Raw genomic sequence first — 23,469 nt, forward strand, 5'->3', positions numbered from 1 at the left:
TTGCTAAGCTCAGGAGGAAAACAACTCAAAAGCTTCAAAAAGTCCCCGAAACTGACCATATTCACTAGACTCCTCCCCCCAGCTTATATAAGTAGTAAAAACTGCTGAGAATTACTCTCAGACATGTAGAGCTGCCCAAGAGAGGCAGAGACCAGCTATGCTTCCTGAAAAAGACAGTCCCCAACCTGTTGAGCTGCCTACAAGCTATGCACTGAGCTCCAGGTTTCCAGGAATTGTGTTTCCAGGTTTTCCATGCTGGGATAGGCTTTGGATGAGGTATCCATCTTTGAGTCATTTCTCTAATTAACTTCTCACTCATACTCCCATAAGGAATCCCAGTAAAACTCATTATTCCACTAAGTTGAACTTCAGTTGTATTCTTTCTTTGATCTGTAGCTAGCTCCATAACTGGGGTGAGTAGACACTTTTTCGTGTCTCTTCAAAAATACTGTCATACAGCACACACATACATGTGTACACACACACGTATGTAATTATATATTCTGGAGATTTTATCATAGAGAATTTAGAAAGTGGTCAAGAAAGCAAGAAAATGAAGAATCTGGACAAAGCAGTCCAACCAAGAAACCCTTCAATGACACAATGACACGTCCAATGATTCATGATTCACTTAATGGTTTTTAATTTCCTCCGTCTCCCTCAAATGAGTTCCTGATGTGTCACTACTCATTCACAACCACTAGTAAAGCAGTAAGCATCTCGGCCCTCCTCATTCCCATTATACTGGCTCAGCCAGCCATTCTGGTTAGCAGTGTGCTGAAGTCACGGTATGGTCTACCCAGAGCTTCACTGAGAAGACTATGATGAGGAGGAGCTTAAGTTTGGGATAAAAGTAGGAGCTAACGTTTTGGCAATGCCACCAAGGTAAAGTTACATTGTCTAATTCCTTGGGGATTTGTACACCTACCTCAAGCCCAGAAAAAAAATATCCTGGTCCACCTGGTGGTTCCAAACTGTAAACAGAGGCAGAGTTTTTCTATCCAGACCACCTGGTCCAAATAAACACACAAGAGCGTATATTAATTACAAAATTCTCAGCCAATAGTTCAGCCTTATTATTAACTAGCTCTTAATTTAAATTAACCCATTTCTATTAATCTATGTATTGCCATGTGGCCCTTGGCTTTACTGGTGGTCATTCTGGATCTTGCTTCTTCAGCACCTCGCTTATGTCTTCCTGGATTCCACCCCTCTTTGTGGGAGTCCTCAGTTTGATTGTCCAGCCTAACTATATCCTGCCTTGCTATAGGCCAAACAACTTTATTATTAACCAATGAGAGTAATACATATTCACAGTGTTCATAAGGATCACCCCACAGCACCAAATGGTTGTCAGTGAAAGAAGCTGTGCTGAATGCAGGGGTGTAGATATGGCTTTTTTATCTGAGGGGTCATAAGCTAAGTACGCTATCTTGAAGATTAGTCTCTAACACTGACTATTTTAGTTTATTATTTGCATGTTGTTGAACCACCTGTGATCAGACTGAGATCTACATAAAATCATGAGTGGGGGAAATGCCTATATCGTGTGTGTGTGTGTGTGTGTGTGTGTGTGTGTGTGTGTGTGTGTGTATAGTAAGTTTGTACAACTACCTTATCATTTCCAATGTTGTTTCTCAGTTCTTACCTTTAAGTATTTAAACCTCTAAGCTCCTTACAACTTCCACCTCTAAGGAAATGCATCCCCTTTTCTTCACACTCCCACTGAATCCATGTTAAAAAAAAAAATTCCCCTTTCAAACAAATACAGAGACCCACAATCAGACATGCAGAGAGAGATGAAGAGAGACCTTGGAACACTCAGCTCTAAGTGGGATGTCTCCATCAGAGCTCAGGCGATCCCAGAGAAGAGGAGGCAAAAGGATCACAACAGCCAGAGGGGACAGAGGACACCAGGAGAACAAGGCCCTCTCAATCAACCGAGCAAAGTTCATATGAACTCACAGAGACTGAGGCAGTGCACACAGGGCCTGCACGGGTCTGCAGCAGGCCCTCTGTGGATATATTGACTTCCAGTTCAGTGTTTTTATGTGATTCCAGAGTGTGAGAATGAGTGGGTCTCTGACTCTTGTGCCTTCTCTTGGACTCTTTTCCTTCTGTTAGTTTGCCTTGTCCAAATTTGATGTGATGGTTTATGTTTTTTGTGTTTTGCTTGTTTGTTTTTTGGGTTGTTTTTGCTGTTGTAGATGTTTTGTGGGTTTTTGCTTGTTTGTTTTCTTTTTTGTTTTTTTGTTTGGTTTTTTTGTTTGTTTGTTTTGTTTTGTTTTTTGAGACATAGTTTCTCTGTGTACCAGTTTGATGGTTTATATTTTATCTTATTATACTTTATTTTGCTATGTTTGGTTGTTATCTCTTAGAAGCCTGTTATTTTCTAATGAGAGACAGAAAAGGAGTGGACCCGGATAGGAGGGGGTGTGAGGAGGAACTGGGAGGAATAGAGGGTGGGGGAAACCATAATCAGGGTATATTGTATGAGAAAAGAGTATTTTCAATAAAGGGGAAAAATGTGAAAATAAAAAGTTTCAAAAATAACAATGTCCCCTCTCCAGGCCCTGCAGCTGGGCGTTGTCAAAGGTTGTGTCTTACTGTCTTGCTTCCTGTGTCCTTCTTCTCATTTGATTCCCATTATCCTAACATTTCTGATGAATTCTTCTTGTCAATCTACAGCCTTAAAAGTTCCCTAAACAATCCAGTGGGTTTAGTTTCTCTTCTCCATTTTTGGAAATTCCTGATTCATCTTAAGCCTAAGAAAGGCTTCTTATCCTTGACTGACCTCAATTTTCAATTCCTACATCTCAGAGCATAGACTCTGGGAGGCAACACACATTCATGACACCCATAGGGAAGAAAAGAACCAAGGCAGAGGGGTTAACTAACTGTTAGGATGTATGACCACATGCCTTGAATGGCTCATTGTTCCTTCAGAAGAGCCATACTAGCATGTGTCTTCCCCCTAACCTGGCTTCCTTTCGTTCATTCATTCAACAAACACTTTTCAAACCCAAGACTATTGGTCAACAAAGAAAAGCCGGGCATTTGGATGGGCACTGCAGACTGAGATAATAAGCAAAGCAGGTATGGTCATGAAGCTTACAGTCTAAAGGAGAACCAGTAATAAATAATAAAGTACCATAGAAATAGCCATTCGAGTGAATAAAAATCTGATAAGGCCTATTAATAAACGTTCCAGAGACAGAGCTGAGCAAAGGGATCTGACAGCTTGAGAACTTAGAAAACACTGGTCTAAGGAAAGTGTGTCAAAAGGATTAGCCAAGAGAAAGATAGAAGGAAAAGGGGGAAAAACAGCCTGTATGGCCTGCCCAAGGCAGGGAAAACTGGAACAAGGTAACTAGAAGTCCATTTTGGCTGGAAAGTAAGCAGTGAGAAAGGCAAATAATGTTGTGATCTATGGGTAGAGAGGTGGACACTGTTAGGTCCAAAAGGAACCCCAGGACAAATGTCTAACTGTGGTGTCTATGAGCACACCAGAGCACATGCTGGCCTCTTGGTTCTCTTGGCAAGTGCCTGTTACAGCGTCCCATGCCAGCATCCTGCCTCTTCTTAGCTCTTCTCACGCTGTGCCCTGCCCTAAACTTCTCCAGCCCATGAGCTTTGCTTTCCTCCTCTCAGCTTCTGACTTCCTATATAACCCTGCCATTTTGGCCATTAACTCTCTTGGCTCTCTCCTCTCTTTGTGTCCCACTCGACCTGTTGAATGGTTCTGAAGCGGGGAGTGTGGAGCTGGGAAATGATAGCTATGAAATGTAGATGTAGATTTAAAAAAAAAATAAAGACAGACACAGGATAGCTTCGGGAGGATTCTGGGTCAATACTGAAGACCCTAAGTTTATTACTCATAACCTTTATGTACCCAGAAGCAAGGGGGACAAGAAGACCTCCCCCTCTCGAGGACATCATGGTTCGAGGTACAAAGTACAGTCAAGTGTAAACACCTCCTTAGTACTCAAGATAGCTGGTGACCACGGCTTATGGCAAAGCGTCCTGTAAATAGGCCTTGAAGTATAAGATACCTGGTAACCACGCCTTTGGCCAAAACATCCTATTATGCAGCCTTGCAGTGGGGAAACATGTTCAGACTCTCTGACCTTGAGTCAAGACGAAAACAAGCCACAAGCTGGGGTCCCTGTGGGCCCCCCATCTTTGTTTTCAGCTCTCTCTTGGTCCACTCTCTTCTCTTCCTCTCTCATTCTCCCCATCTCTCTCTCCTCTCCAGCCTGGTTCAGTCTACTGACCATGTCTGCTGCTTTCTCTCCCTGCTCTGGACTCTTCCAGATGCCTCTGGCTGTACTCTCCCTGATACCAACAATAAAAACCTCCTCAGCCAGACCTTGGGGAGGTCATGTCCTCATTTTCAGTCAGGCAGAAGGCTGATCACACAGACCTTGTGAGTCGCATAAGGATTTCATACATGTGAAGAGCATGTTGTCTGACTTGCATTCACTCTAATTGCGGAGAGCTTGGGTTGGGCAAGCTGCGATGCAGAGAAATAGATAGGTTATCTGAGCAATCCAAGAAAATGTGGTCTGGCAGCCTTATCTTGTTTTCCTATAGCGGACTTGGCAAGAAATGGACATTTTAAAGAGGCATGTGTGAGATTATCATTTACTAATTATTGAAGGCAATGGCACTCACCCTTCTCTGCCGGTCTCATACTACATTCCAAACCATGTTACCACACGAAAGCTCCACTTCTCCAAAAAGGTCTCTTGCTCTAGAAGACTTCCTCTGCTGAATCTAACTACTGATGACTCCATTCCTCCTGGCTTCATCCCAAGACTACCTGAGCCTTTTCCTGCTGCTCACTCCTGGGCCTATGGCCCAGTCCCTATGGCCTCCTTCCTCTCACAGCTGCAGTGGAAAGAGCTCTTTCTCCTCTCCCCTCTCTTTCCCCTTCCTTGCCTCAGTGTCCAGGGTCCTTGAAGATGAACCAGCTGGCTGAAGAACCAGGGTAACTCTTTTTTCTGCAGGAGATGACAGGAATGCTGCCTGCCTGCTGGGTGTAACTTTCCTTCCTAGCCAGATCCCCAGCTGTGATCAGACATCAGCTCCAGCTTCTGAATGGCTATGCTATATTGGTGAAATTATTAAGGCCACTCCATGTAGTTAAAAGGGAGGTTTATTTTGTGGGGTAGCTTACAAATGAAGGGATAGGTAGGTTGTAGGGTCTGGCAAAGGTATGGCACAGTCCAGCGGTGTTCTCTGGAGAACTCTGCTCGGTCTACCTCCAGTGTCCAGAGGCCTGGAACCAAGAGAGGCCTCTCCTCTTGATCCCGGGTCTTCGGCATCCTCCCTCAGCCCCTCCTTGTGGGCGTGACCATTACCGAAGCCTCAATGGGGGTTGGAACTTCCAGGCCAAGGCTGGAATGGCTATCCACTACAATGCTACGCCCAGGCTCTCCTTCTCTGTCTCCTCGGACCCAGCTCTGATGCACTGGTACAGGCGGTGGCTCCTTGTTCTGCTACAAGCTAGAAAGTTCCCTTCAGCTGCTTCCTTTGGAGAGCCTCTCTGTAAAATGTTCGTGTTTCTCTCTTCTCCCATCCCATTTCCCCTAGCCTGGTGCTGACACTGGTCATTCCCCATCTTCTGGGTGTGCCCTGTATGGCTAAGAAGAAAGAAAGAAACTAATAATGAACTTCTATTGCTCCCTCCTTGGATACGCACCACAAGTCGCTGTTTCTTGCAGTAGAGAAATGCCATCATGTCTCAACCTTCAACTTCCCTTCCTAGATAGACCTTGTCTAACTTATATTTTTGAGATCATAATCCTATTATACCATTTCCTCCTTTCCTCCCCTCCCTCCAACCCTTCCCATGTCCCCCCCATCTTGCTTTCACTCAAATTCATGACCTCTTTTTCTTTAATTGTTGTAGTACACACATATGTATTATCTATATATATGTGTGTGTTCATAAATATATAATACAACCTGCTCACTGTGTGTATATTCATAAATATGTAAATACAACTTGTATAGTCTGTATCATGCTGTTTGTACACGTGTTTTCAGGGCTTATCTGACATTGGAAAATGAATTGCTGTGTTCTTCCCCAGGGAAGACAATTGCTCCTGTTCTCAGTATTCCTTAGTTGCCTGTAGTTCTTTGTGTAGGGCTCAGGCCTTGTGAGCTCTCCCCTTCCTCATTAACATGTCTGTTGGTGGTGCCCTTGTTCAGCTCATGTTTAGGCAGCCATGTTGGTGAGACTTCACGTGTGTAGCTCCTCTGGTGAATCTAGGAGACACAATCTCACAAGTTTCCTGTTCCTCTTGCTCTTTCAGTCTTCACACCCCCTCTTCTACAGTGAGCCCTGAACCTTAGGTGCAGGAGTTGTGTTGTAGATGAATCGGTTGGGACTGGACTCCACAATTCTGCATTTTGATGAGTTGTAGTTTTCTGTATTGGTTTCCATCTTACTTAATGAGTAGTGAGAACTACACTAATCTGTAGGAATAAGGATAAATATTTAAAATGAAATTAGGGATTTTATTGATTTAGTAAAGTGTTGGTTGTATGTTTTCCTCCAAGATCCTCACTAGCCCCATGTAGTTGACTAGGTTTCCAGTACCAGATATGATTTCCCTCTTGTTGAACAGGTCTTAAGTCCAATGGGGAAGCTAGTGTTTACCACCAAGGTATGTATGCCACTATTTCATCCTTATGGTTATCCTGCCATTCTGGACATTATTGTGGTTCATAAGCACCACAGATTGGTAGAACTATTAATTGTTTCCCCTCTTTGGAAGCCTACATGATACCTCTTGGCCTCATAAAAGCTAGTCTTCAGAAAGGAAGCTTTCAGGCCAGATCTAACTCCAGTCTTCTGGGTCCTATGTCCAAAGTGCACAGTGTCTTCAGCAATAGTGACTTACCTTCTTCCTCTGGGGGTAAGGGTGGGGTGTCAACCAAGGGCAATAGCATGCTATGGAACAATCCTTTTCTACACTATGAATATGTATTACTCTCACTGGTTAATAAAAAGCTGCAGACCAGTAGCTGGGCAGGAAGTTAGGCAGGAAAGCCAAACTGAGAATAACAAAGAAGGAAGGCAGAGTCAGGAGAGATGCCAGCCAGCGCCCCCAGGAAGCAAGATATGCTAGAGGACAGGTAAAGCTATGAGCCACGTGGCAATACATAGACTAATAGAATTGGGATTATTTAAATGTTAGAGTACCCCAGCCAGTGGGGTTTCAACTGGGGCGACCCACCTGTGGGAGCGAATGAAAGAACAGAGGACACAAGAGACGACAGCAAGACAGTATTCTGATCAAGCCACCAATCTTTATTTTCCTCCGCATGGCTTATATAGCATAAGAGGGGAAGGGGCAGGAAAGAGGGAAGGAGAAGGGACGTGGAAGGCGTGCAGAACGTGGGAGACGTGCAGGTCGTGCAACTGCAGGAAGTCTGCTAAGGTCACCGGTCAGGGACCATTTGTTCTGTTGCTAGGCTACCTGACCATGGAATGCTCTTTACATTCGGTTGCCATGGCACCTGACTCTGGAATGTTCTTATCTTTGGGAGCCTCCTGTTAGCAAACAGGTGTTACTGCTCTGGGGAAGGGCAGTGGGGTTATGACTCGTTCTCCGGCTTAGCTAGTACTTTCCATGGTTCATGTTTGGTTCCTGAAATCTTGGTCCCTAACATTAGAGTTAGCTAGTAACAAGCCTGAGCTATTGGCTGATCATTTATAAATAATACTAAGTCTCTGTGTGGTAATTTGGAAGCAGCTGCTGGGATGGAGAGCAGGTGGTTGGGACAGAAAACTCTGCCTACAATAGCTATTGTCTATAATATTTGGAAGTGTCTTGGACAACCCTGAGCAACAATTCAAAAGAGGGGATATCATGCCTGGAGTTGGGGGTTTTGTAAGTTACTCTATAGTATAGCTCTTGGGGTAGCATTGTCAGCCCAGATAAGAAAATTTTCATTTGCACTATAAATAGATATGCATGTGCAGACTTAGCCATATTATAGGAATTTTTAAGTAGTTAATAGTATGATTCCTTATGACTTTTTAAAGCATCCTTACTGTTTCTTTACCCTCCTTCCTTCTTCCATATTTATCTCTCCCCCAGCCTATCTAAAGCCACCCCCCCCAATTTTTCCCTCTTCCCCCTTTAGACTACTTGGATACTGATAGTCCTCTCTTTATTGCTCCCTGAAATGGTCCCCTTTTGCTTTGCTGATTTCTGAAGTTAGTCCAGATTATATACTCACATCAAAGACTTTGAGCTGCCGGGCGGTGGTGGTGCACACCTGTAATCCCAGCACTCAGGAGGCAGAGGCAGGTGGATCTCTGTGAGTTCGAGGCCAGCCTGGTCTACAAAGCAAGTTCCAGGACAGCCTCCAAAGCTACAGGGAAACCCTGTCTTGAAACACACACACACACACACACACACACACACACACACACACACACACAAAAGACTTTGAGCTATCAACCTCAGGGGACAGATAAGATTCAGCATTTGTCTTTCTGGACCTGGGTTACCTCACTCAGTATGACCTTTTCTAGTTCCATATGTTTATATGAGGACCTCACTAGAAAATAAGAAGTCATCATGTGCTTATAAATTGATAAACATAATATTATGAAAATGACCATTATACCAAAAGCCATATATAGATTCCATGTAATCCCAATCAAAATCCCCATTTCATTCTTCACAGAAATAAAAAACCCACAAAACCAAAAACCATTATCCTAAAATTCATATTAAACTGCAAAAGACCCCAAATAGCCAAAATAATTTTGTGCAAAAAGTGCTGGAAGAATTACCATTCTAGACGGGTTATATTACAGAGCCATAGTAATAAAAACAATATGGTACCAGCACAAAAACAGACATGCAGACAAATGGAACAAAATTGAAGACCCATACATGAGTACATGTGACTTCAGCCATTTAATATTTGACAAAGATGCCAAAAACATAAGCTGGAGAAAAGAAAGCATCTTCAACAAATGGTGCTGGGAAAACTGGATGTCAACATGTAGAAGAATGAAGTTATGTTTGTATTGATCACCTCCCACAAAAGCTAACTCCAAATAAATCAAAGACCTTAATATGAAACCTTGAAACACTGAAACCTCCAGAAGAAAACATAGGCAGTACCCTACATGATGCAGATATAGGAAAGGACTTTCTGAATAGGACTCCATTTGCCCAAGAATTAAGGCTGACAACTGACAGGTGGAACATTATAAAATTCAAAAGCTTCTGCACAGCTAAAGAAGCAATACATTGATTGAAGAGGAAGGCCACATGATGGGAGTGAATCTTCACTAACTATTCATCTACCAGAAGACTAATGTCCAGGGTTAATAAAGAAAAACAAAGAGTCAAAACCACAAATGACCCACTCAAAACACGGGCTTGGCATCTAAATAGAGTTCTCATGAGAAGAAAAGTGGCTAAAATGTATCTCAAAAAAATGTTTGTCATTTCTAGCAATTGGGGAAATGCAAAACAAAATCACTTTGAGATTTCATCTTACCCCAGATGGCATAGCAAAAGTCAGACCAGCAACAAATGCTGGAGGGGATATGGGGAAAGGTGGAATTGTGAACCAGTCTGGTCACTCTGGAAAACAGTTTGGAGAATCCTCCAAAAGCTAAAACTTACCATGTGACCCAGCTACATCACTGCTTGGCATATGCCCAAAGGACACAACATCCTCCTCCATTTTCCATTGAAAAGCAAAATTCTCACTTGAATATGTCTCATAATTTTTTCTTGAGACCTCTTCTTTTTCTATCCCTCATGCTTAAGGCTATATTAAAATATACTATTCTAACTAGTCCAAAAATTTATTTCAGTGTTGAAGCCAAAAATCTAAGTTTGGCCTGGGTGAAAGTCCCTAAAATCTTAGAAAAACTCCTTAGTCTGTTAACGGTGGCCACACGCAGGTATGTCCCTGTCCTCTCATTTCTAACATTTCTAGAGGCCCATGTTGAGATCCATCTTGAAGCATCATTGGTAAGATTCCCTTGGCTAGTCTAGCCTGCTGAGTATGGCTTGCATGGCACCTTGGGTTACTTTCCTTCTGTTTTTCTGGCCTAAGACCCATTAAGTATTTGGTAAGTACCATTGATATAAAAAACAGAAATACCATAGATTCAGCCATACTCTGTTCCTGGGTCAGATGGAACAGTACACGACTTTTCCAAGGGACAGCAGAAGCACTGATTCCCCCAGATGTCATAAGCCAATCTCTTGCTTCTAAAGAAAGCTGGAGACACATTGTCACCATAGCAGCACATTAGAAATAACTGCCTGTGTACTCCCTGTTAACTGGAAGTCTTAACCATCTCTCTCTCTGCTTCTCTGTTGCCCTGCCTATCTCCTCCGCTTTCTGTAAAGCTAAGAGCTTAGACAAGGGGAGCCTACTGATCGCCGACTCCTATGATGCAACTTTTGAGGTCTAAATAGATCAATTTATATTCCATGTGTTCTCACTTTATGAGAGGTTTTCTTTAAAAAATAAAACAACAACAAAAAAAAACAACTATTGTGTATCTGTGTCATTAAACTTTTACACCGGACAGAAGCATTTCTGATCAAAGGGCCTCCAGGAATAATCATGGGAAGAAGTTGCCACACGATTATTGGTGATGACTAGATGATAGGTAAATGGCTAGCTACATGGGACAGGCCTGTGTTGTCTCATCCAAGATACAAAGCAGGCCAGCTCCAAAAAGGGAACTCTACTCCAGACTGAGACCGGACTGGACGAAGAACCCTGATTCAAAAAATTATACTGTTATTTCTTTCTTTTCCTTTCCTTTATCTTTCAGATACAAAAGATACGTTTTAGCCTCACCACAAATTAAAGGGGTAAACAAAGAAACAAACAGACAAACAGGAAGTAGCACTGAGAATGTTTTCATCAGTAAAGACATCTCCCCTCAGCTACTTAACTCATAGAAAGAAAAACGATATCGCCTTATGTCTACACGACAAATTTTGCCTTTTGATCATTTACACCACTAAGTCTTTTTCATACCTTACAGAGACAGGAATTTATACTTCTCATCTTTTTATTTTTCTGGGTGTATTTAGATTTAATGTAATACTTGTGTCATGTGTATATATGATCATTTTTTCATGTGTTGTTTATACCAAAATAAATATGTCACAAATTATGAAATATTAATTTTTCTTACTTGATGGATTTTCTATAATGTTTATGGAAATGGCTTAGAAAAACAAGGACTTATAAATAAAACAACTGAAAATTAAGAATGTTAGTCTTCCTTAATGGATAAAGAAAATCAAATTATTTCACCAAAGAAGAGATTTAAAATAACTTCACATCAAAGACTCTGTTCTGACTGAAGGCAAAGGACTGCATCAGGTGCCCCTGACTGAGGGCTGTACTGTAAAATTCAAGGAGATTGTCTTAGTCACTGCTCTATTGCTGGGAAGAGACACCATGACCATGGCAACTCTCATAAAGAAAACATTTAATTCGGGAGCTCACTTATACTTTCAGAGGTTCAGTCCATTATCATCATGGCAGTGTGCAGGCAGACATGGTGCTGGCTACATCTTGACTTGCTGGAAACAGGAAGTCAATTGAGACATTGGGCAGTATCCTGAGCATAGGAAACCTCAAAGCCCACCCCCATAGTGTCATACTTCCTCCAACAAGGCTACACCCATGCCAACAAAGCCATACTTCCTCATAGTGCCACTCCTGATGAGACTATGGGGGCCAATTACGTTCAAATTCCCACAGAGATGAATATTTAGATCTCTTTTCTATCAGTCATGTGCCAACTTCATCTGGGAACACATCCATGTGGACTTCAATACTGTTGAATGATCCTCATCTTCAACCTCATTGACAATCAGGTACCCCGAGTAACTGAGCACTTTCTCACTTTTTGTTTCTTTTATAATTAGATTCTTTAATGGTTTATTATATTTAAAGTTTTACTCAGTATATTCCTAAATGGCAAAATAATGACAATCTTGATTTTAATGGTTACAAATGAGAATATTACTTCCTTTTATTAATCATGTTTTTATTATAACTGTTGTTTACCCCAAGTCCCTATCTTACTTATAATTAATTTGACTATATTTTACTCATGTCTAAGAGATTCAAGTGTATTCACTGTCTGTAAAACATTTTTTTCTCATTATTCAATATAATTTGAATTTTAAAATCTAATTTTTAAAGTGATAAAAGCTTATTTTTTAAATCTGCTAGAAGAAATTCCATTTATAGGATATCTATATTTTAAATCTAAGTTCTTAGAGTCAAAACAAATAAACATTTTTGTATTAAGACAAAAAAATTATATTTCTCTCTATATATAGTAACTGGATCCAATCAATTAGATTACAATGTTTCTATTGATGTTAAAAATGTTAAGATACAAAAAATAAACACTGTAACTGTAACTTGAACTCAATATACTAGAGCTGGGGCTACCCAAAGCTTAGTGTTAGTTCTTCTTCACCAAATTATACAAAACCAGGCATCTCTAAGAACAGCACTCCTGATGTTTCACTCCTTAAGTGCTGATGTTTCTCGATTAATGAGCATTGAGATTTCCTAGAATACAATTCCCAGCATTCAAGAAAAGTTAAGCAATATTTGTATTTTGCTAATAAAAAAGAAATGGACAATATTATAGTGACTCCTTCCAGAATACATTTCCATTTCTAACCATTAAAATAAAAAATAAGATTTGGCTCATCCTCCATGACCTATAAAATTATCATTTCTAACAAGATCTCACCTCTTGCTCCTATTACTGTTATTAATATTTGATAAAACTTAAAAAGATAATCACGTTTTTAAAAAATTAAAGAAATACTAACTATATTGTTATCTAATTTCTTCTGTAACATGGCTCTCCATTGACTTTTCCAAACGAAACCTTTTTTTTTTTTTGAGACAAGGTCTTTATATGTAGTCCTGGCTAGAATTTAATTCACTGTGTAGACCAGGCTGGCCTCAAAAATCACAGAGATCCTCTTACTTCAACCTCCTGAGAGTTAGGATTAAAGGCATACACTGTACCTGGTCTCCAAACTAAATCTTGGATGATATCAATATATAAAATAGATCAAGTCAGTAACCACTGGTAAGAGTCATGAAAATTTAGATATTAGATACCAATTGTTCTTAACATTTAGAGCTAGCTGCTTCACATGAGGCTACAGCTATGAAATTAAGATAGACAAAAGAGAAAAATGGAAAGCTAAGAGGTCTGTTTACTCCAACTACAGTTGAGCTCATTCATAAAATACAAAAACTGCAAATACAGGGAGAAACATATAATCAGTATAGCTTTTTATTTTAATGTGTATATTTTGGTTATTTAAAAACTTGTGTTTTTGCCGGACAGAGGTGGCACATGCCTTCAAACCCAGCACTTTGGAGGCAGAGGCAGGCAGATCTCTGTGAGTTCGAGGTCCATGTGGTCTACAGAGCAAGCTCCAGGACAAGCCAGGCTACACAGAGAAACCCTGTTTCAAAAAAAACCGAAACAAACAAAAAATATCCTTATGTTTTCTTCATTCCATTAGGCTTCATTCCTTCGCTCCATTAGGCTGATGGTCTTCATTATTTTAAGTTTTGATATATTACTCTTAAAATATGTCAAATATAGAGGAATAAATACAAAGAAATCCAGTCCAAAATCACAAAGTCTAATAGATTTTAATGATAGATGTTTCTTAATGGCTTTACCAGCTATTCCTGTCTTTGGAAGATTGTCCTGCCTACTTTCCAGCCTTACCCACATCAGATCCTTGGGAGCATTCCCTAGCAATGTGAGTCGTTAATTTAATAATAACACATGGTCAATATTTAATAAATAACATACGTGGTCCTTGGGTGCTCAGAATGTGCTGATGCTTGGCCAGTGGGAGGAAGTATGGACCAGAGTTCCTGGAAAAAGAGTTTCAGCCAAACCTTCTGCAAGGTTAACTGATGAGATCGTCAATGACTTTGGAGTTTCTAATGTTGCAGGTCAGAGACTAATTACTCTGTTGGACTCTATTTACTCCCCTTAACAGCCATTCCTTGTCCAACTCTATATCTGATCTTATGTCCTGTAACTCACAAGCAAAACTTTTTAAATTGCATTAACTTAACAGACCACTAACTTCTACCAAGGAGAAGACTAAGGTTGTCGCAGGTATCCCCGAGGCCCACAGCAGTGATTTCCCCACTTTAACCCACCTACCTAAACTTCCCACAATATATTTGACTTTCTTGGTTTTGTTACTAATAAAAACCTCATCAAAAGTCGTTACCACGCTGGAACATGGAATTTGGACTAACCTACATCGGTGCTGTGGGGTAAATACCCAAAGACCTCTCAGCAGGACCAAAGTTTGAATTGAAAGTCTGTACTGAGCCACCAGAGACTGCCTGGAGAACACTTCTCACAGCCACAAAGGCATATTACAGGGAATTTTTAAAGAGTAAGAACACAGGAAAACTGCATCACGGTTGGCAGTCGCATTCGGAAGAAGCAAGCAAGCATTTGGACAAGAGCCAAGAGTACGCAGTTAGCTGGGGCATTTCGACCCGAGTTTCTACAATGGGGTTTAGTGCTTTCCCGTGGGACTTTTCAGGGCAGGGGACAGAAACCAAAGATGGCATCAGCTGAGCCATCAGTGGAAGACCTTTGCCCTCATATATCTGTGTTCCCGGTGTGAGGTCACTGGTATTAGGCTCACAAGTAAACTCTCTCTTATCCCTCTGGAGGTGGGAGTTGTGTTTCACGTTGACAGTTTGGATCGCCAGCACCCAGGTAAAAAGCCAGTAAGTACTACGGAGCAAGCTGCAACCAACCCCAGCACCAAGGAGGCAGATGCAGGAGGCTCCCTGGGCCTTTGCTGGTGAGCCAGAGCAGTCTTATAAGCTCCAGGTTCAGTGAGAGGCCCGGTCTCAAGAACTAGGGGAGAGTGATTAAAGACAACTTCAGCTTCTGGCTTCCACATGCATATATACCTGCAAACACACACACACACACACACACACACAGTACCAAGAGAAAAACAGATGCCTGCAAGATTACCAGCTGGTTTCACGGAAGAAGTGGTGGAAGCCACAATGAACTGAGATGGCATATAAAGTGCTGAAGGACTGAGGGGGAAAAAATGGTAAGAAAAAGGTTAAGAAACAACAGGGCTTATGTGATCAACAGAGAATATTGTTTAAAAGGAGAAGAACACAGGAACGGAAAGGAAATGTGTGTCTGATAGGTATCTGGAGCCTCCGGGCACAAAATCAACAACCAATCACTTGGGGTTGTTCCTGCAGCCTGAGGTCACAGGGCATAGGTGACCAAGTTCATGTTCCAGGCAGCAGCTTCCATCCTGCTCACTCTGGATCCAAAGATGACTTTCTAACTCCATTTTGAGGTTTTTCACAAGCGGTTTTCCTTTTATTCTCACAACCACAAAAAGAAAGAAAAAAAAAGAAAGGAAGGAAGGAAGAAAATGAAAAGAGAAAGCAAACACTCTCTAAGATTAAGTGAACAGAAAGTACTTCTAAGACAAACCTGCAATCTTTATCTAGTCCATAAACGCTGTTTCGAAACTCCCCACTTCAACTGGTGCACGAATAACTAAACAGTGATAGAGGAAAACCGCCACTATCTGCAGTGGATAGCCATCCCAGCATTGGCCTGGAAGTTCCAACCCCCATTGAGGCTTCGGTAATGGTCACGCCCACAAGGTTCCGGGACCCTGGACACTGGAGGTAGACCGAGCAGAGTTCTCCAGAGAACACTGCCAGGCTGTGTTATACTTTTGCCAGACCCTGCAACCTACCCCTTCATTGTAAGTTAGCCCACAAAATAAACCTCCCTTTTAACTACGTGGAGTGGCCTTAATAATTTCACCAATAACTATCACCAACCACTGCCCGGAAACCTCCCCAACTCTGCCCCGATGCTTGCAAGGTGCTCAGTGGTGAGAAAGAAAACTATCCGTACAGACAGGCATTGCTGTGCATAACTCATCATCCTTCCCTCAAGTTCATATGTTGAAGTCTTACGTCTCAGAAAGGGGTGCAAAGGACACAGGGTTTTTAAAGCATAATTAAGATAAATGAGGCTCTTGGGGGTGGAGGGTTCTAGTCTTTCATAAGAAGAAGAAACCTGGGCTTGCTTGCTTTTGTTTTTTTTGTTTTTGAGCTGAGGATCGAACCCAGGGCCTTGTGCTTGCTAGGCAAGTGCTCTACCACTGAGCTAAATCCCCAACCGAAACCTGGGCTAGCATCCTCTGACTCTATATAACCATTGCTCCCCAAATTGGTGTCCTAACAGAACCATTGAGTTTGCTGATACGTGAGAGAAAAGGTAATATCTTTTCCTCACCTATCACAAGGTGCCTGGCTAAAACCCTTAGAGCAAAAGAAAGATTGGGACAGGAAAATCACGTGGCCTGGGAGCCTTCAAAAATGAAAAGCCAAAGACTTGGGTAAACGATTTCTACAGACGCGTGAAAAGAAATTAAGAAGGTCTGAGCTGAGGGACTGTGTAGCAAGGCTGTTCCTCCAGGTTCTTCCTGGCCTTTGGGTGATGGGCTCAGGATATCCTCTGGAATGAGGATCTGGAGATCTACTTTCAGGAAAGTAGGTCAAAGAATTCTTTTCCCGGTCAGGATCAGGGAGAAAAGGCAGGAAAGGACCAGACTGAGACCTTCCATCTATGATATCCTGAGTTTCCTTCAGATTAATTCTGATGAAACGCTCCTTCCTTCCCAGGGTAGGTGGGACTCCTCTCTTCTTCAGGGTGATATGGATGCTTCTGGAGCACTTTCCTTTTTTATGTATTTTATAATTTTATTTTATTTTACATATCAACCACGGATTCCCCTGTCCTCCCTCCTCCAGCCCCCCCCACCCTCCCTCCAGCCCACCCCCCTATTCCCATCTCCTCCAGGGCAAGGACTCCCCTGGAGATTCAGCTCAGCCTGGTAGATTCAGTCCAGGCAGGTTCAGTCTCCTCCTCTCTTCACCACAGCTGAGCAAAGAGTCCCTGCATAGGCCCCAGGTTCCAAACATCCAGCTCATGCACTGGTCCCAGGACATGTCCTGGTCCCACTAACTGGGTGCCTCCCAAACAGTTCAAGTTAATCAACTGTCTCATTTATCCAGAGGGCCTGATCCAGTTGGGGGCTCCTCAGCTATTGGTTCGTAGTTCATGTGTTTCCATTAGTTTGGCTATCTGTCCCTGTGCTTTTTCCAATCATGGTCTCAACAATTCTCACTCATACAAATCCCTCCTCTTTCTTGCCGTTTGGACTCCCGGAGCCTGGCCGTGGATCTCTGCATCTGCTTCCATCAGTCATTGGGTGAGAGTTCTAGGTTAGGGTGTTTGGCCATCTGATCACCAGAGTAGGTGATTTCTCTCGACCATTTCCAGTAGTCTATTGTGGAGGTATCTTTGGAATATGGAACACTTTCTTACTGCAGAGGTTACACTGGAAGGAGACCCCCCTCCTCCCCTCTCAAGAGTCACATTTTTCTTATTAAGCTGCCATCCTTGTTTCTCACAAGGAAGCCCTACTCTCTCTGGTCAGTCATCACCTCCAGTATCACCTTTCTTTTTCCTGGACAATGGTCATCCCATGTAATCTTCCTCAACCGACTTGTTCAAGCCAGACGTCTTACGTGTAGCTAAAAAGGATGTGTGCTCCGCAAATATGAAAAACCTTTCTTCCAAGAATTCACTGAATGTTGCGGTGACTCAGTGAGTGCCTCACCATTACAGGGAAGCAAAAGATTAGTCCAGCTTCATTTTACAACTGGGAGAGTCAGGAAAAAACAAACAGGCAACAAAGCTCCTGGTTTGGGTCCAGCCAGGGCACTCATTCTTCTCACAAACAAAGGCATTGTTGGTGTACAAAGGGGGAACAAAAGACAGGTGCCCTTGGTAGAGAGAAGGAGAGAACCAGCTGTTGACAGAGTGAGGAGGAAGAGAACTGAGGTCTTTCTTGTGTCCTGGAAGTCATAAAGCCATTCAGAGATCAGTGGCCTTGTGCAGAGCACCGCCTGGTCTCACCAGGAAGGCGAAGGGCAGCATGCATGTCACCAGCTAGTGTTGCCCTGTAGCCAGCCTTAGAGGAGCCATACCAGACGCACTCAGAACGGGGTCCACCACAGCCCGCTGTTAGGGGGTTCTCTATGGTTGGTCCAGAGAGTCCCTTAGCTCAGCACAGGTTCCAGAAGTCTGACTGATGTTACAGGGAGAGCTGGGGGCTGGGGGAGTCTCATTGTGTCTGGGAAAAGGACAGTTTTGAGAAGACACTTATGTGGATGGCATACGGATCTGGAAGAGAAGGGAGAGTTGGGTGTTTAGTGTGCTGTCCACAAGGTTGTAGAGTTACAACCCAACTAGCCACTTAAAATGTACATTTGAATAAGTTCCACAGTGTAACCTTTTAAAACAAGGAAATAAAAGTAAAATCAAATGTCACTTTGGTGGAATACATGTGTACCATCTTTGATGACCAGAATCTGATGTAGGGAGAATTCTGGACAAAGTAGGTTACATTCTTTTACCTTGAAAAAAAAATGTTTATTTATGTATTTAGTGTGTGCGTACATGTATGTACCCAAACACACGCACACAGCAATGCACATGTGCCCAGAGGACAACTTTCAGGACTTGGTTCTCTTCTTCCACGTGGGCTCTGGGACATGTGTGACAGTCTTTTACCCTCTGAGCCTCTTACCAGCCCTCACAGGTTACCTTCTAACAGGACAGAGTGAAAAGAAAGTAGAACTCAGCGTGACTTTGAAAGTGGCTATGATTTTAATCTGGAGACTGAAACCATTTGCTGCTAATGGATGCCTTTATCAACAAGGTGAGGGTGGGGGGTGTTCTAACTCCACCCCCGCCCCACATGCTGGGGCACGCACTGACGCTGAGCTTTTCAATTTAATCCCTCAGTACTGAGAGACGTGCCCCGGAGATGGCAAGAATTCTCCACCATGGCACGCAAATTGATCTTGACATTTAATTTTTCTTTTTAAGTCTGTGTGGGGAATTTTTGGAAACAGAGCTGCACTGAGCAAGGTTATTGAGTAAAACTTACTACGGCATAACCTTTTCTTTGCCCTTTTCCCTCCAGCCCTCCAGGACCACCCAGGTGCTTGAGGGCTCTCCTCCTTGCAGGTATAATAATAGCCTGCTTATGCAGAGGATTAATTACCATCGCTTTCTTCAGACCGATTTAAGTCCAGGTTTTTCTCTGAGGCTACAAGTTTGTGCCTTTACTCTGTTTGGGGTTATTAAAGAGGAAGAAATATATGTGGTATGTATTGGGTACCCCAAATATTCATCAGGATAAATTTCTCTTTTGTTGTTGTGGAAGAAAAAGGAACCCGACCCATTTAATTCAAAAGGCAAAAGCTGTGTCTAGACTCTATTACAGGGATGGGCTCTTTTCATTTGCTGTAAACAGTAACTACTTTTCAAGAAGGAACAGAGAACAGAGGAAGTCGGAGGAAGGAACGCAGCATGAAATTAAAAGTAAAACTTCAGTGCACCTTTGCCTGCCTGTGCCATAGAGAGCTGGGAGGTTTGGCAAGCAGGAGGGAAGGTGGGGGGCATCTCATCCCCCACCCCTTACAGCTTCAGCTGGCACCAAGGAGTGCCAGGTCCGCTGGGGGAAGCACTGGAAAAACGCCAGCTAGGGTTGAGAGGGGCATTTCTTTCCGGTTCTCACTTCCAGAGACCTTATCAAGGTGTTTTGTCATACCTTAAAACACAAAGTAGGGACCACGAATTATTCCCAAACTATGCTTCCTTCACATTTATCATGTTGATCTTCTTGCTGATAAATGTTTTAAAAAACAAAATGGGAAATGATATTCCATGCGACGCACCAGCCCGTTTATAAGGTGCCTCTTTGTACGCGGTTTCAGTCAAGAGAGTGTAAATCATTTCTCTCGCTAGTTACATTTAATGTATAAGAAACACTAACGACTCCTTTGGAAACCTGTGACCCACAGTCTCTCCGCCCTCCATCCACTGAGGAGAGACTTAGTCACTGGCTTAGTGTTGCAATGGGTGTGACTCACAGCAAGAAGTAGAGAAGCCTTCACACAGAGCTCTGCAGAAGCCTCGACACCTTGAGAGATCAGCTTGCTCCAGGCCGGGCCACACTTCCTTCTCCTGGGCACAGAGCAGGAAGGCGGATATCAGCTGAGCAAGTCACCAGCAGCTTCTGCACCCCCAGACATCTTCAGAGAGGTAACTGGTGATTGTTTTGTCGTTTGTCCCTTCCTTACCATCTCAGCCTGAACCGTCTTTAATTTCCCATGCCCTTACAGAATGAATCAAGTTGTCTTTCAGCCGTGGTCAACTTTTTTTTTTTAAATATAGTATGAGAATGATGGGAGCAGAGTCCATCTCATAAAGAAATGATCTCAGTGTGACCCAGGAGCCTGGCTGAAATTCTTCCAGGACTCAGGACTCTGAATAACCTGTAGCATTCTGTAGTCACAACTAAATCCTCTCTGTCCCTCTCCCTCTCTCCCTCCCTCCCTTCATCCCTCCATCCCTGTTTGATACCATCTGTGGCTCTTGGGACTACTGAGAAATTGGAGAGTGCAGAGGTCCAAATGTTGTGGGCATCTTAACAGAGTGTCTGGGGGAGGGGGTGTGGAGAAATGTGTTGCCATCTTCAGACTGATATGTTTCTCTCCCCCCCTGCTTTCCCAATATCATCAATTTCCACGAACTTGGGTAGACAAACACTAAACTTGAAGAGAAAAAAATATTGGGGATGAAGAAAGGAAATTTCTAAGGTGTATGCACACCCTGATCCCTGGGTTCTGGGTTGTCTGGGGGGAAAAAAGAAGAAAGAAAACAAAAACAAAAACAAAAAAAACAAAAGACCCCTGCTCAGATAGTCACTCTACATTTTATGATAAAGTGACTTGGTATTTCAAATGCCCCCACGAACATTTAATTTTTGGCAGGTGGGGGTAAAATTCTGTAAAGCCCCATGACACTCTCAGCCCAAAGCTAGGGGTTAGGCTTTATTTATCTTAGCATCACTTGGCACATATTAGATGCTCTGAAACCTCCTTGGCCAGACCAGTCACGACCTGAGAATGAAAGGCTCTTTTCTTGTCATACCTTCCCGTTTGAAAATGGTACCCACTTTTTAGAATCAATCTCAGTGTTTAAATACCAGGAAAATTTGTTGCTTCATACAGTTCAAGAGGCGAGACCCTCATCACAAATGTCACTTTCTCAAGGGACAGCATTTTAAAACACTAATATTTCCACCTGGAGTAAAGCTAACTGTGGCTGAAAGAAGTACCTTGCTGCACTGATACACACAACCACTCTATTCTAAACTTTCTTTGAAGCTTTGTGACCAGGAATTATACAAATATACAGCATACAATCCCTTCCAGCTGGCAGTTACTATTCTGTGGCCATAACTAAAGAAACCATAGAGGGTTGGGGATTTAGGTCAGTGGTAGAGCACTCGCCTAGCAAACGCAAGGCCCTGGGTTCAATCCTCAGCTTCAAAAACAAACAAAAAACAGTAGATTTAACGTGATTCCTAGTGTGCTCTTACTGTCCAGAAGCACACAACCAAAACAAGAAATGTAAAGGGGCCTGGGTGGTCCATATTCATTAGCCAAGATGCTTAGTAAATTGCTCTAATTTAAGAACGTTTTCCTGAGACTTGAGTGGGTTTGTACACCTGGGGAGGCAGGACAGCTCTGGAAAGCTGCAGAGGAAGCATACAAGCCCTTTTCCCACCACACATCGGTGTGGAGCTGCGCCCTCCAGCAGGGATTATGGTGAAATCTAACTAAGGAAGCTCGGCTGCCTCCTGTTATGGGAGGGAATCACCATTCCAGGATGCCAAACACCAACTCATCCAGCTGTGTCGTCATGGTGCTCAATATGGTTTTCACTAGATTCTCAACAGGAGGGGTTATTGGCTCCATTTTTAAATTCATTTCAGATTTTTCAGGTACCTGACTTGTATCTTCTTCTTCAAGTGAGTACACTTCCTTACGTGTATGAGCTCATTGGTATCATCATCAGGCTCTGGTGCAAAGCAGAACAGATGTATGTGTAGGTTTAAAAAAGGAAGAATTTTTTCTTCAGTAAAAAGGCACAAAATAAAAATGAGCTCTGAGTAATGAACCATATATGCAATATCTAAATATAAGAAGCACACGTGTTTCATGGTAGTCATTATTAAGAACACTTGCGTAAGAAAACTCACAAAATATTTCAGGCAGCCGTCACCACATGCTTTCTATTTGATGCATCTTGGCACAGCAACTTGGTTGTTGATCCAGAGACCGCAACAATTGCAGGTAAATAAAGATTTAATAAACTCCCAGTGGTTTCTGAAAGAAAGTCTCCGTGGAATTATGTGGACATAGAAGGAGCTGGCCTGGGAGGAAGCGTCTAGAAAGAGCTTTACCGTCTACCAAGGACGTGCAATGCTAGCGTCTATTTTTGTCGTGTTTGTTGCCCCTTTCCTTCTGGTGGAGGAAGGTAACTGACGGAAGTAAAGTCAAAGGAGTCTATTTTCAGTTTCTCACTAAGAAAGCCAGGAAAAGAAGCCAGAAAGCAGAAGTGGGGCTGCTGTGGAGAACCGTGTTTTCTGACAGCTGCCGACACGTGATTCCTACGTTACCACTCAACATGAAGAGGATAATCAGTCTCCTCTCACGGCTCCTTCTAAATCTGTTGTATGACAGCGAATTTCTGATAAGACATTTCATTCCTCCTAGCGACTGACAACATGTTCATTTCCCCATAGCTCTTCCCTCTCCTCTTACACAATTTAAGGTTCCAAGGAAAAAGTCAGTTCGAGAGGTCTTTTAGCAAACATTCTAATTTGTAATCTTCAACCCAACTCCCAAGATATCAGAAGTAAATGAGATATATATTATGAGATTTATAAGATATGATCCTGAACTTTTTGGTTTTGGTTTTGGTTTTTCAAGACAGGGTTTCTCTGTGTAGTTTTGGTTCCTGTCCTTGATCTCGCTCTGTGGACCAGGCTGGCCTCGAACTCACTCTGCCTCCTGAGTGCTGGGACCAAAAGCATGTGCCGCCACCACCCAGCCGACCCTGAACTTTTTCATTATCTAAATCAGAAGTGGGGACATTGCATGATTGTCCATGTCATTCACTCTCTTCCTTTGTCCTAGAGTTCAGTGATCTCAGAGATCAGTCCAAGTACGATCAGAGCCCAGAAGCCAGAGTGGGTCCCTTCCTTCTCTCCCTTCTGTTCTTCCTATTGCTCTTCTGCTTAAGGCCACGCATCACACACAGTACAGAGGTGGTAAAGAAGTGGGCACACAGCCTAGGTGCCAGAGTCCAGTAGGAATGTGTACAGCCCAGGTGGCATCAGAGGGGTCTGTCCCAGTGTCACCTCAGAACCATAGCTTGTACCT

General features: G+C 42.7%; 1 protein-coding gene across 1 annotated transcript in view; it reads left to right on the plus strand.

Moving 5' to 3' along the window:
* The window catches only part of Dhrs9 (dehydrogenase/reductase 9), a 63,768-nt gene that overhangs the window by 22,290 nt on the left and 18,009 nt on the right, over window positions 1-23,469 (plus strand). Inside the window, 1 exon segment of the mRNA XM_036184218.1 lies at window positions 20,211-20,278. Coding sequence (XP_036040111.1) covers window positions 20,211-20,278 — 68 coding nt within the window.

Source organism: Onychomys torridus, chromosome 4 (assembly GCF_903995425.1).
Source record: "Onychomys torridus chromosome 4, mOncTor1.1, whole genome shotgun sequence".
NCBI classification, from domain to species: domain Eukaryota; kingdom Metazoa; phylum Chordata; class Mammalia; order Rodentia; family Cricetidae; genus Onychomys; species Onychomys torridus.